The sequence below is a fragment of the Oncorhynchus mykiss genome, chromosome 18 (genome assembly GCF_057628025.1).
Source record: "Oncorhynchus mykiss isolate SJ-2025 chromosome 18, ASM5762802v1, whole genome shotgun sequence".
Lineage (NCBI taxonomy): Eukaryota > Metazoa > Chordata > Actinopteri > Salmoniformes > Salmonidae > Oncorhynchus > Oncorhynchus mykiss.
In genome coordinates, this window is record NC_143039.1 from 14,582,423 (window position 1) to 14,596,662 (window position 14,240).

The following is a 14,240-nucleotide window of genomic DNA, read 5'->3' on the forward strand; positions in this document are numbered from 1 at the left end:
TAACAGTTGTCCTTTTATCTATGTATCTCTATGTTAGATCTGTACAAACATACAGTAATATGGTTGCAGAGGTATTCATAGAACACACTGAGTGACTTCATTGATCTACAGTTTGTTTTTCAATGTAGAAACACAACTCTTCGAGATTGGTCTGTTCACCAGAATGTCATTACTTAAAATGTATAACCCATTTGTTGTGTTAAATTAGTTTTAAAACCTGAAGCGTAATATTTGAGTGAAATCTTAAAGATTCAACCGATATTTTCACAAGGACAGATGATTTGTTGTTTCTCTTAATAAGGTTGTATGATTCATGTGTTGGGCTTTGTGACGTGCCCCTGGCTACTGATGTTACGGAACTACGGAAAGATTGCATCCACTCCCACCTATCCCCATAGAAACAGAATCTAGTCATTCTAGAATGTAGTTATTCCATTTCTATGTCAAGATTGCATCCCCCCCACCTACCCCCATAGAAACAGAATCTAGTCATTCTAGAATGTAGTTATTCTATTTCTATGTCAAGATTGCACCCCCCCCCCCCACCTACCCCCATAGAAACAGAATCTAGTCATTCTAGAATGTAGTTATTCTATTTCTACGTCACCAATCCACTCTGCTACAAATGATGGGTTTGTGTCGTTAAAAAATGTTTTGTATGTCTCTTCATATAGCTATGTTCTTTATATTCAATACAAATATACACAATAGGAATTTTCCATTTATAAGATTAGTTTTATTTTTCTCATGGAATATTCTTGAAGAATTCATGATGCCAAAGTGCAAAGGAGAAGTTAGGCTTTGAAAACCCAATCCCAGCTAGCTAGCCAAACATTAGTGGTAAAGACCCTCCATAGCTTTTCTCTCTTTGTTTGTTTTAATAGTCGTAAATATCTCCTCTAGAGTAGTCGGTGAATCCCCGGCATGCTTAGCCCTCCAGCTGCAGAAAGGCCACAGCACGAGTGTCCCATCATCTCTTCTGACACCTTGACATCTGCACCACATCCCTTCAACAAGACCAAATATTTCCCTTATGTGTCCCTGCCAGGAATCCCTGCACTGAGAGCTCTTCTAGGGTCATAGGTCATTCCTATTTCTTGACATGTAGTTTATCTATGTGAGGATGGCATGTTGACCTATGTGTGTTGTTAACTCACTCTTGGTAGAACAATACTTTGACACATGGTTGTCAATAATGATCACAGTCCATTGTTTTGTGTTGGGGCGGTAGCAATACAAAACATATAGCTTATTCATTTTTGTCGACGGGGAACATTTGGTTTATGGTTGAAATAATGACCTGTCCTCTGGGTAAAAGTGTAGAGAGAAATGCAATTCTTTCGGAAAGCAGTTATTTTAGGGTCACGTTAGGACACGACATACAAGTCATCCAACAATCCAAGAAGATAAAAAATGACGATGGATGTTCCATTTGCTCCAACACAACACACAGGTTGTCTTACCGCTCCATGTTTCTCCTCTTGTCCACGTTTCACTCAATACAGGATCTTGGGTTATTTAAAAAGGGAGTTCAAAGTTCAAAACAAGAACATTATTTTTTTCTTTCTTTACACTCTGAACAAAACACAAAGTTGTGTTCTTCAGTTCTGCACCAAGATATCAAATCCCCAGGCAGGTAGTCCAGAGTAGTCTTCTCTCTGGTTATACCCTCTTGGTTGAGTTGTGTATCCGTCAGTACTCAGTAGATAAGAACAGTAACAGCACTGAACCAGATCCATATAAATATGTCTACGTCCCAAGTGGCACCCTATTCCTTATATGGGCCCTGGTCAAAAGTAGCACACCAAATAAGGATTAGGGTACATGTTTCTGCACTGAGCAGAGCGATCATTACGCGGAGCGATCATCATGGGGACTCCCATCTGAGTTCTCAGTCTCCCCCTCTGATATGACCTGCATGGGTGCCGTATAGAGCCGGCTACGGGTGCTGTAGCGACTACTATTGGCTGCAGGGGGGATCCGGGAGCGCCCTTGTCTGGACGAGGCCGACGTGGGGGGTGTTTTAGGGCTGAAGCTGTCTGAACTGGGCCTGGGGAAGAGGCTGGGGGGGAAGAGTTGCTCCCCAGCCGCCTGCAATGATGGCTCCTGCAGGGGAGAGGGGGGCTCCTCGCTGGGGTACCTGACCTGGCCCTCAGCAGCCAAGGGGTGCCCAGGGGACTTAGGGGCGATGGGGCTCTTGAGGATCTCTGTAGCAGACATGCGGTAGCTGGAATCAGTCCGGCTGCCCTTCTTCAGGAGAAGCAGCTTGAACTCCTCGTTGGAGGTGCTGGACTTCTTGGCGCTGCGGTAGATGGGTCCTGGGGTGCGCTGGGTCCCGGCCGCGGTCAGGGTGGAGAGGGCTGGGGCGGGGGGGATGATGAGAGGGGGCGGAGGGGGGATGGCTGGGAGGATAGCTGCAGGTGGAACGACGGCAGCTGGAGGAGGACACAGACGGCTCTTCCCACTCAGCTCTCCAGAGTCCTTACGGCCCAGGACTTTTCTCTTGGACCTAGAATAGGAGAGTGTTACACGGTTCAGGTAAACAGGACATTTCATAGCCCATTCTGCTGGTTCATATGTCTGATGGGTTTCTGCTGTGGTTCTGATGTCTGATGGGTTTCTGCTGTGGTTCATATGTCTGATGGGTTTCTGCTGTGGTTCTAATGTCTGATGGGTTTCTGCTGTGGTTCTAATGTCTGATGGGTTTCTGCTGTGGTTCTGATGTCTGATGGGTTTCTGCTGTGGTTCTTATGTCTGATGGGTTTCTACTGTGGTTCTAATGTCTGATGGGTTTCTACTGTGGTCCTAATGTCTGATGGGTTTCTACTGTGGTTCTAATGTCTGATGGGTTTCTGCTGTGGTTCTAATGTCTGATGGGTTTCTGCTGTGGTTCATATGTCTGATGGGTTTCTGCTGTGGTTCTAATGTCTGATGGGTTTCTGCTGTGGTTCATATGTCTGATGGGTTTCTGCTGTGGTTCTGATGTCTGATGGGTTTCTGCTGTGGTTCTGATGTCTGATGGGTTTCTGCTGTGGTTCTAATGTCTGATGGGTTTCTGCTGTGGTTCTAATGTCTGATGGGTTTCTGCTGTGGTTCTAATGTCTGATGGGTTTCTGCTGTGGTTCTAATGTCTGATGGGTTTCTGCTGTGGTTCATATGTCTGATGCATTCAATGTGTGTTTCTCTGTTTGTCATTTTCTGCAACCTTGGAAAACAATGAAGATCTTTTGAACTGAAATGAAGATAGTGACAGATAAATGTAATGATAATATCGGTTATGACAAGTACAGCTACAACCCAGTGAGTCAAAAATAATACAGTTATTTGAAGTGAATTGAAAGTGACCTGTGGATCATGGCGAACAGGTCTTCAGTAGTACGTGATTTGCTGGGCGACATGAAGACAACATCATCATCAGGTTTGGTTGTTTCGTCAGTCAGAGGAGAGAGGGAGTTATCACTGGGACTAGTAGACTCTGGAGGAACAGGAACAGGAGGTTATAGGGAATACCATGCCAGTGATCTGATGACATTCCTTATTGGTCATTGAACCTGGCAGGGTAGCCTAGTGGTTAGAGCGTTGGACTAGTAACCGAAAGGTTGCAAATCCCTGAGCTGACAAGGTACAAATCTGTTGTTCTGCCCCTGAACAAGGCAGTTAACCCACTGTTCCTAGGCTGTCATTGAAAATAAGAATTTGTTGACTGACTTGCCTTGTAAAATAAAGGTACATTTTTTTTTAAAGAGATGAGAGGACCAGAACACAAGTGATCTGATCACATTCCTTATAGGTCATTAAACCCTCTAGAGATGAGAGGACCAGAACACAAGTGATCTGATCACATTCCTTATAGGTCATTAAACCCTCTAGAGATGAGAGGACCACAACACAAGTGATCTGATCACATTCCTTATAGGTCATTAAACCCTCTAGAGATGAGAGGACCAGAACACAAGTGATCTGATCACATTCCTTATAGGTCATTAAACCCTCTAGAGATGAGAGGACCAGAACACAAGTGATCTGATCACATTCCTTATAGGTCATTAAACCCTCTAGAGATGAGAGGACCAGAACAGAAGTGATCTGATCACATTCCTTATAGGTCATTAAAGACTCTAGAGATGAGAGGACCAGAACAGAAGTGATCTGATCACATTCCTTATAGGTCATTAAACCCTCTAGAGATGAGAGGACCACAACAGAAGTGATCTGATCACATTCCTTATAGGTCATTAAACCCTCTAGAGATGAGAGGACCAGAACACAAGTGATCTGATCACATTCCTTATAGGTCATTAAACCCTCTAGAGATGAGAGGACCACAACACAAGTGATCTGATCACATTCCTTATAGGTCATTAAACCCTCTAGAGATGAGAGGACCAGAACAGAAGTGATCTGATCACATTCCTTATAGGTCATTAAAGACTCTAGAGATGAGAGGACCAGAACACAAGTGATCTGATCACATTCCTTATAGGTCATTAAACCCTCTAGAGATGAGAGGACCACAACAGAAGTGATCTGATCACGTTCCTTATAGGTCATTAAACCCTCTAGAGATGAGAGAACCACAACAGAAGTGATCTGATCACATTCCTTATAGGTCATTAAACCCTCTAGAGATGAGAGGACCAGAACACAAGTGATCTGATCACGTTCCTTATAGGTCATTAAACCCTCTAGAGATGAGAGAACCACAACAGAAGTGATCTGATCACATTCCTTATAGGTCATTAAACCCTCTAGAGATGAGAGGACCACAACAGAAGTGATCTGATCACATTCCTTATAGGTCATTAAACCCTCTAGAGATGAGAGGACCACAACACAAGTGATCTGATCACATTCCTTATAGGTCATTAAAGACTAGAGATGAGAGGACCACAACAGAAGGAAGAGGAAGGGGATTATAAGTCTCTTAAATTAATACATCAATTCAAAAACAATTAATTGTTAAAAAGTCTGAAAGTAAAATAAGTAAAGTACTAAAGCTGCAATACGTCACTTTTTGGATGACCCGACAAAATTCACATAGAAATGTGTTTATATAGATCTGTCATTCTCATTGAAAGCAAGTCTAAGAAGTCGTATATATCTGTTCTATGTGCTCTATTTCTACGTTTTGGTGATGGAAAAGATATTTCACAGCGGTTTAGATGGTACAATGATTCACTACACTATATTTGCTTGTTGTGACACATAAACTGAAATTAGGCGAACTGTTCGAATTTTTGCAACCAGAAAATGGCGGAGGGATTTCCGCATAACGCATAATATTTAAGTAAAGTACAAGTAAAATCGACCAATCCAGACTGACCTTTGCTGAAGTAGTCCTCTGTGTCCGGTGTGGTGGAGTCATCTCTGCTGTTATCCTGAGAGGCACTTCTGGTAGGAACCCCTGATGATGTCATCTCATAGCGGTCCTCTCCACTCCGACCTCTGAGATCTATCACGTGGCTGATTGAGTAAGGGTGTGCTGCTTCCCCCGTTACACCGGGCACTTTGTCAGGACCGCTGCTTGGGCCCAAGTCCCACCTCTGGACCATTTGACTGTGACAGGAGTGTGTCTGTGACTGGCTGTGATAATGTGACTGGGACTGATATGAGTGGGACTCCTCTAGCGTCTCGTACGTCGGTGGTTCCCTTGGATGATCTCTTTGATGATATTCTCGATATTCTCTAATGAGGCCTTGACTGTGACTCATAACCCTTGATATCTCTCTATCGTGCTCTTCCTCCTCCTCGTCTTCTTCATCCTCTATCCGTTCCCCTAGCACGTGGCACTCCGGGTGTGTAGTAGGAATCACGGGTTCCGGAGTTGGCGGTGGCGCTCGGTGCGTGGGTTCCTCAAGTTCCAAAGGTTCCGCAGGCCGCGTCCGGAACGCCGTCATTGCCCAGAAGGTTCCGGGGCTGTAGCGGTCCTGCCGGTGCCTGGCCAGGCTCTCATAGGTCGGGGGGCCGTCCGGGTGCTGCATGGGGGTGGGGTGGGGCTGGGGTACAGAGTGGTGGTGGTGCTCCTGAGAAGGGTGGTGGGGGTCCTGGGTCAGTGGTGGTGGGGGTTTCTGGGCGATGGGTCTCCTGGGTGGCAGGGGCCTGGTGTTGGTGTCAGAGTGGGGGGTCACGATGGTTACACTGGGCATCTTGGGTCTGGTGGCAGGGGCCCCTGAAGCCTCGTGGGCCCATGCTTGTGGTGGTGGTGGAGGCTCCTGGCCCTGAGCACCCTGAGCCTGGCCCCGGGCCTGGGGCTGAGAACCATCGGTGGCCCTGTGGCCAATGGAACGTAGCTGGACGGAGCGCAGTACAGTGGGGGTGATGGCCAGGGCCATGGGGTTGGCAGCAAGTGGGGCCTCTGGAGTCAGAGTGGATCCATTGATAAACCCAGAGGGGGCTGCACTAGCGTTAGCACTAGCACTAGCGTTAGCATTAGAACTAGCGTTAGCGTTAGCACTAGCTTTAGCGTTAGCACTAGCTTTAGCACTAGCATTAGCGTTAGCGGCTGCAGTGTTACACGCGGTGGCCCGGGCCTCTGCTGCTGCTGCTGCCCTCTGCTTGTTCTGGTGCAGCGTGTGCATGTGGGTCCGGTGGGCCAGAGTGGGTAACGGCCGGCTGCCATGGGCGCTGTGAAGAGAACATAAGTCCAGCTGGGTGGGTGGAGCCGGGAAGTCATAGTCCTTCCTGGATGACGAGGAAGAGGAAGAGGAACAGGAAGAGGAGGACCCAGAGGCCGAGCTAGAGAACTGGGTCTGGGCCTGGTGCTGCAGCGAGGATAGAGAAGACTTCCTCTCGGGGACTTTGGGTTTCCGTTTCCCGCTGGTCGGAGAGAGTGGGCCGGGGAAGAACGCTAATGGGAAGGAAGACGTGGGCGTCTCGGATTGGCTGGAGTATCCGCTGGAGGGCGAGGCGAGGCCGGCCAGCTTCTCAGGAGAGCCCAGCTTGAAGTCTCCATCCCCGGGGGGAAGCGGAGGGGAGGTGGGCCTGGAGGAGCTGGAACCAGAGCCGGAGGAATGCATCAACGCCTGGGTCTCTCCCCCAGGAGAGGAGGAGCTGCCCACCGGCGACTTGATGCATTCAATAACAGTAGTACCCGTAGCAGTGCTGGAGTTGGACAAGGAGCCGTTGGGGTCCAGGTTATTTTGGGATTTCAAGTCGTTGAGGAACCAGAGGTCTGCATAGTCAGACTGAACGGCGCCCTCGTCCTTGAAGGAGTGAGTGTCAGTGGACCCGAACGAGGTGGGCTCCGTCATCTCCACAGTCCTGGGGCTCCTGGGGCTCCCCATCCCCCAGGCAACACCACCACCCACCGCCTCAGCCTCTAACCCAGGATTCTCCACCTCCCCCGGGCTGGCCATGTCCAGCTGCAGCCTCATCTCTCTGTCTCTGGAAGACATGGGCAGGTTCAGGGTCTGGGTCTGCCCACTACTATGAATCTTTGGTTGGTCCTGGTCGCCCTGCTCATCACCTTGCTCATCGCCCTGCTCATCGCCCTGCTCATCGCCCTGCTCATCGCCCTGCTCAGGGGGGACGTTCTCTGGAGCACCAGCGCTACACGTCTCCTTCAGCGATGAGCTCCGTTTTGGTGGGAGTGGCTTGACCTTTGGTTTCTTCAGCGGACGACACGGCCTCCCTAGCGTCAGGGTGGCTCCCCTGTAGTCAGAGGACTGAGGAGGATACCCAGCCATGCCCTCTCCCTCACCAGGCGTAGTGCCCACAGTATTACCCTGGCCACAGTCAGCGCCAGAGCCCACTGCTGCATAGTTGTACATGTAGCTCCTGTAACTCTGGCCCTGCATGGAGTCAAAGTGCATGGAGGATGAGTAGAAGCCCTGGGAGTCTGCTGCAGCAGTAGGGGGAGCTCGGTCTGAGAAGCCGTCGTAGCTGCTGATGCTGGTGAAGTCTATCCTGGTCTGGTCCCCCCTGGACGAACGCCTGGGGCTGAAGTCCTGACTACACAGCTGGTCCTGATCAGCCTAGAACAGGATAACATAACATTATATAAGATAAGAGGAGACAAGATACGAGAGGAGAGGGGAGGGGAGAGGAGAGGAGAGGAGAGGAGAGGAGAGGGGAGAGGAGAGGGGAGTCTATATTGCTAAATAGCAGTGGTACCTGGTCTTGAGGGTAGGTCCACTCTCCCTCGCTGGCAGTACTGACCCCTGCATCATCCAGCTGGTCAGTGGCTGAGGAGGTGAAGGAGCTGGACCTATGACCCTGGCCCTGTAATAATAATGATAATAATTCATAATAATAATACATCAGATTTAAATAGCTATTTTCCAGTAGCTCAAAGTGCTTTACCTAGTTTAGTTAAGAAAATGTAGCTTAATTTTTATTTACAGCTAAAATATGAACTTCCTGTACAAAAGTCCCAACAAACAATACCGTGTCCAAGTCAATAAATAAAGTATTGAAGACAGGAAGTCAAAGGTAAGTAGGATCGTCAGAGGGAAACTCACCTGCGGCTGATCCGAATGGTACGGGTCGATGATAAAGCCGGTGAGGTCATCGATGGCGTGCGGCGCGGCGTTGAGCGACAGCTCCGAGTCACAGTGGGAGGAGCCGGTCAGAGGGGGGGATGCGGCGGGGGGGAGTGTCTCAGAGGTCTGGGAGGGGCATGTGGAACTGCTGCCACTCCAGTTACCACTGGACGACTGGTGGTCCTCCTTATAAGAATAATACATATAGTTATTTGTAGAGCACTTTTCATCACATGCAGAAAGCAGAAAGCTCTGCACATCATATAAGTAAGTCAGCCTTGTCCAAGCCAGAATGGCCCATTGGGCAGGAGTCTATCTCCTGTTTCTTTATCATGAGGCAGCTTGATGTACAGTACACCCCCTGGACAGGACACTAGTCTATCTCCGGTTTCTGTATCATGAGGCAACTTGATGCACCAGTACACCCCCTGGACAGGACACTAGTCTATCTCCTGTTTCTATATCTTGAGGCAGCTTGATGTACCAGTACACCCCCTGGACAGGACACTAGTCTATCTCCTGTTTCTATATCATGAGGCAGCTTGATGTACAGTACACCCCCTGGACAGGACACTAGTCTATCTCCGGTTTCTATATCTTGGGACAGCTTGATGTACAGTACACCCCCTGGACAGGACACTAGTCTATCTCCGGTTTCTGTATCATGAGGCAACTTGTTGCACCAGTACACCCCCTGGACAGGACACTAGTCTATCTCCTGTTTCTATATCATGAGGCAACTTGATGCACCAGTACACCCCCTGGACAGGACACTAGTCTATCTCCTGTTTCTATATCATGAGGCAACTTGATGCACCAGTACACCCCCTGGACAGGACACTAGTCTATCTCCTGTTTCTATATCATGAGGCAACTTGATGCACCAGTACACCCCCTGGACAGGACACTAGTCTATCTCCTGTTTCTATATCTTGAGACAGCTTGATGTACAGTACACCCCCTGGACAGGACACTAGTCTATCTCCTGTTTCTATATCATGAGGCAACTTGATGCACCAGTACACCCCCTGGACAGGACACTAGTCTATCTCCTGTTTCTATATCTTGAGACAGCTTGATGTACCAGTACACCCCCTGGACAGGACACTAGTCTGTCTCCTGTTTCTGTAGCAGTTTGATGAACAGTACACCCCCTGGACAGGACACTAGTCTATCTCCTGTTTCTATATCATGAGGCAACTTGATGTACAGTACACCCCCTGGACAGGACACTAGTCTATCTCATGTTTCTGTAGCAGCTTGATGTACAGTACACCCCCTGGACAGGACACTAGTTTATCTCCTGTTTCTGTAGCAGCTTGATGTGCAGTACACCCCCTGGACAGGACACTAGTTTATCTCCTGTTTCTGTAGCAGCTTGATGTACCAGTACACCCCCTGGACAGGACACTAGTCTATCTCCTGTTTCTGTAGCAGCTTGATGTACCAGTACACCCCCTGGACAGGACACTAGTCTATCTCCTGTTTCTGTAGCAGCTTGATGTACCAGTACACCCCCTGGACAGGACACTAGTCTATCTCCTGTTTCTGTAGCAGCTTGATGTACCAGTACACCCCCTGGACAGGACACTAGTCTATCTCGTGTTTCTGTAGCAGCTTGATGTACAGTACACCCCCTGGACAGGACACTAGTCTATCTCCTGTTTCTGTAGCAGCTTGATGTACAGTACACCCCCTGGACAGGACACTAGTCTATCTCCTGTTTCTGTAGCAGCTTGATGTACCAGTACACCCCCTGGACAGGACACTAGTCTATCTCCTGTTTCTGTAGCAGCTTGATGTACCAGTACACCCCCTGGACAGGACACTAGTCTATCTCGTGTTTCTGTAGCAGCTTGATGTACAGTACACCCCCTGGACAGGACACTAGTCTATCTCCTGTTTCTGTAGCAGCTTGATGTACAGTACACCCCCTGGACAGGACACTAGTCTGTCTCAAGGCCTGCTCATCAAAAACAAACTGACAAAAACAAACAACATGACTTCCAAAAGGCTACAAGCAAAAGAAGACAGAAGACGAGATACACAGATAAGTGAAGATGGCAACGAAGACGTACCTTGTGGTCTATCTGTCCTCTCAGCACCCCCGTAGTAGAGACAGAGTGGATGGGGCTGCTGAAGGTGTCTGAGCTGGAGGAGATCTCACAGTTCCCCATGTCGACCTGACGGGGGAGGCGGGAGCGACCCCTCTCCATCCACATGTGTTCTGGACTCCCCCCGTCTCCTTGCTGTATCCTCTTCAGACTCCCCAGCTGCAGCTCTGGCATGGCCTGGTCATCCGTACTCTCCTCCTCGTCCTTTAACATCCTTGGCCCCGTTCCCGGGAGGAAGTCCTCCGTCTCGTATGGAGAGAGCTCCTCATCTTCATCATCATCGTCGTCATCATCATCCTCATCTTCATCACTGTCGTCCTGGTCCTCGTCGCGTATGCGGCCGCCCTCGCGGGGGAGGCTGCGGGAGCGGAGGCGGGAGCCGGAGGCGGTGTACATGGCGGTGTCAGGGTGGTCGGGGAGCGAGGAGATGTTCCCGGTGGAGTGGGAGAGGGAGGCGGGGATACCCCCCTGGCCGCCGCGCTGGGCACGTATACGTCTCCTGGACGGGGCGCCACCGCCACCGGTCAGGCAGTCGTCCGTCTGGCAGCCGGAGTCCTTGGTGTGTCCCCCTCGGAGGGACAGCTCCTCCTGACAGAGGGACAGGTGAGGGTTGGTGTGGACCACCACTGTCCTTTCCCTCGTCACTGGAGACTCATCAGAGTCTGAAGGGAAACAGGGGTGGCAGTAAGTCATCAATCAACATGATTAGAAAATAAATTCAATATTTGTTCAAGTCTAAATGGTAGGACAAATATGCATGTTTGTTTGTCTCCAGAAAATAGGATTGTGTTAAACCATTAAAGTGAAGAAACATAGAGGAGGAACAACATTACAGTCAGTTGACTGAGTGGTAATGACAGTACTTGGAGGTCAGGCACAGACAGACAGACAGTATAACAGACAGACAGCTGTACCCATGTCCTGTTGAACTCGTCTGGGGATCCCGGTGATGGTCTTCCTCCTCCTCAGCTTCCTCCTCCTCTGCAGCACAGACTGGGAGTGTACCAGGGAGCAGCGTACACTAGCCTCCCTGTCGAACCCCACCCCTGTGGAGAGGAACAAAGTACACGCAATGTACAACATTGATGTCATTTATTGTCCGTCAAGAGTAATGTCTTTCCACATCTCACAAATGACATTCCACACAGTTTACAAGTTACACACACTCACTAATACACACACAACCGTTAATTAATAGATTAATTGATTCAAACAACAGACTAGAGAGAGAGAGAGAGAGAGAGAGATGGAGAGATAGAGAGAGATAGAGAGAGAATGTACAGAGAGAGAGAAATGGAGAGAGAAAAGGAGAGAGAGGGAGCGACATAATGTATAGAGTGAGAGAGAAATGGAGAGAGAGGGAGCGACAGAATGTACAGTGAGAGAGAAAGGGAGAGAGAGAGAGAGAGAGAGAGCGACAGAATGTACAGTGAGAGAGAGAGAACGGGAGAGAGAGAGAGAGAGAGAGAGAGCGACAGAATGCACAGAGTGAGAGAGAGAGAAAGGGAGAGAGAGAGAGAGAGAGAGAGACAGAGAGACAGAGACAGAGAGAGAGAGAGAGAGAGAGAGAGAGAGAGAGAGAGAGAGAGAGAGAGAGAGAGAGAGAGAGAGAGCGATTGAGAGAATATCAAACACATCCAGAGACAGACATTGGAGCTATGTCGTGTTTACCAGTGACGTTGATGGGGATGATGCACGAGGACACGACTGCTGGGTCACTCTTCATCCTCTCCTGGGGGGTGGGCAGAGGCAGGGCCTTGGACCAGTTGGTCTGCTTGTCCAGTGTGGAGGGGGGGTTGGGGATAGCACCAGTAGACCTGTGGCCCACTGCAGGCTCAGCATCAGGGTCAGTGGTAGTGGCATCCTGAAGCAGATGGAGAGAGATAGTCAGTTGGTGTTGTAGGGTTAGAGTAACACCTAGAAAAGTTCCAAATGGTATACTTAATCAATAAGGCACAAGGGGGTGTGGTATGTGGCCAATATACCACGGCTAAGGGCTGTTCTTAGGCACAACCCCCGATGTACCTTACTGCTATTATAAACTGGTTATCAACGCAATTAGAGCAGTAAAAATAAATGTTTTGTCATACCCGTGGTATACGGTCTGATATACCACGGGTGTCAGCCAATCAGCATTCAGTGCTGGAACCAGCCAGGTTATAATATTCCCTATACACTGTACCACTATAGGACCTGAGCATCATGGCTCACTATATAGGGAATAGAGAACAAGGAGCCCTTTTCAACACATGCTTAGATGTATTGTTACAAAGGCCAACATACAACGTACATTGTCTTCAGGCAGTTACTTAACTCTTATGTTTAACACTTACAAGTTATACACTTACAAGGCACAGACACAAAATGGGCAAAACATTTGAATTCCATTTCAGTAAATGTTCTGGAGGAAAAAGAAATGAAGAACAGGAAGATATCAAGATCAACACAGAGATCAACAGACAGCTCAAACGCTCAAGTGTCAAAGAACATGATTCCAGGAAAGTCCCAGAGTTCTGGATAGTGGTCAGAAGTTGAAAGGAGTGGAGAGGAGAATGATCATGTTTTGAAGACAGTAGACAGGAGCTAATGAGATGTAGACAGGAGACAGGAGCTAATGAGATGTAGACAGTAGACAGGAGCTAATGAGATGTAGACAGGAGCTAATGAGATGAAGACAGTAGACAGGAGCTAACGAGATGTAGACAGTAGACAGGAGCTAATGAGATGAAGACAGTAGACAGGAGCTAACAAGATGTAGACAGTAGACAGGAGCTAATGAGATGAAGACAGTAGACAGGAGCTAATGAGATGTAGACAGGAGCTAATGAGATGAAGACAGTAGACAGGAGCTAACGAGATGTAGACAGGAGCTAATGAGATGAAGACAGTAGACAGGAGCTAACGAGATGTAGACAGTAGACAGGAGCTAATGAGATGTAGACAGTAGACAGGAGCTAATGAGATGTAGACAGTAGACAGGAGCTAATGAGATGAAGAGAGTTGAGATGTTCACAGTAGACAGGAGCTAATGAGATGTAGATAGTAGACAGGAGCGAATGAGATGTAGACAGTAGACAATAGACAGGAGCTAATGAGATGTAGACAGTAGACAGTAGACAGGAGCTAATGAGATGAAGACAGTAGACAGGAGCTAATGAGATGTAGACAGTAGACAGTAGACAGGAGCTAATGAGATGTAGACAGGAGACAGGAGCTAATGAGATGAAGACAGTAGACAGGAGCTGATGAGATGTAGACAGTAGACAGGAGCAATTGAGATGTAGACAGTAGACAGGAGCTAATGAGATGTAGACAGTAGACAGGAGCTAATGAGATGTAGACAGTAGACAGTAGACAGGAGCTAATGAGATGAAGACAGTAGACAGGAGCTAATGAGATGTAGACAGTAGACAGTAGACAGGAGCTAATGAGATGTAGACAGGAGACAGGAGCTAATGAGATGAAGACAGTAGACAGGAGCTGATGAGATGTAGACAGTAGACAGGAGCTAATGAGATGTAGACAGTAGACAGTAGACAGGAGCTAACGAGATGTAGACAGTAGACAGGAGCTAATGAGATGAAGACAGTAGACAGGAGCTAACAAGATGTAGACAGTAGACAGGAGCTAATGAGATGAAGACAGT

At 48.3% G+C, this 14,240-nt stretch overlaps 1 protein-coding gene across 6 annotated transcripts in view; it reads right to left on the minus strand.

Annotated features, from left to right (window-relative positions):
- Positions 1 to 714: 714 nt before the first annotated feature.
- Positions 715 to 14,240, minus strand: part of nhsb (Nance-Horan syndrome b (congenital cataracts and dental anomalies)) — a 158,731-nt gene continuing 145,205 nt past the window's right edge. For all 6 annotated transcript variants that reach the window (XM_090207266.1, XM_036951558.2, XM_090207265.1 and 3 more), the window contains 8 exons: positions 12,266 to 12,458; positions 11,509 to 11,640; positions 10,559 to 11,256; positions 8,460 to 8,666; positions 8,113 to 8,220; positions 5,324 to 7,973; positions 3,346 to 3,475; positions 715 to 2,509 (listed from right to left, as the gene is read on the minus strand). In XM_090207266.1, coding sequence (XP_090063392.1) covers positions 1,852 to 2,509; positions 3,346 to 3,475; positions 5,324 to 7,973; positions 8,113 to 8,220; positions 8,460 to 8,666; positions 10,559 to 11,256; positions 11,509 to 11,640; positions 12,266 to 12,458 — 4,776 coding nt within the window. In that variant the 3' untranslated portion in view covers positions 715 to 1,851. The remainder of the gene's footprint in view (positions 2,510 to 3,345; positions 3,476 to 5,323; positions 7,974 to 8,112; positions 8,221 to 8,459; positions 8,667 to 10,558; positions 11,257 to 11,508; positions 11,641 to 12,265; positions 12,459 to 14,240) is intronic.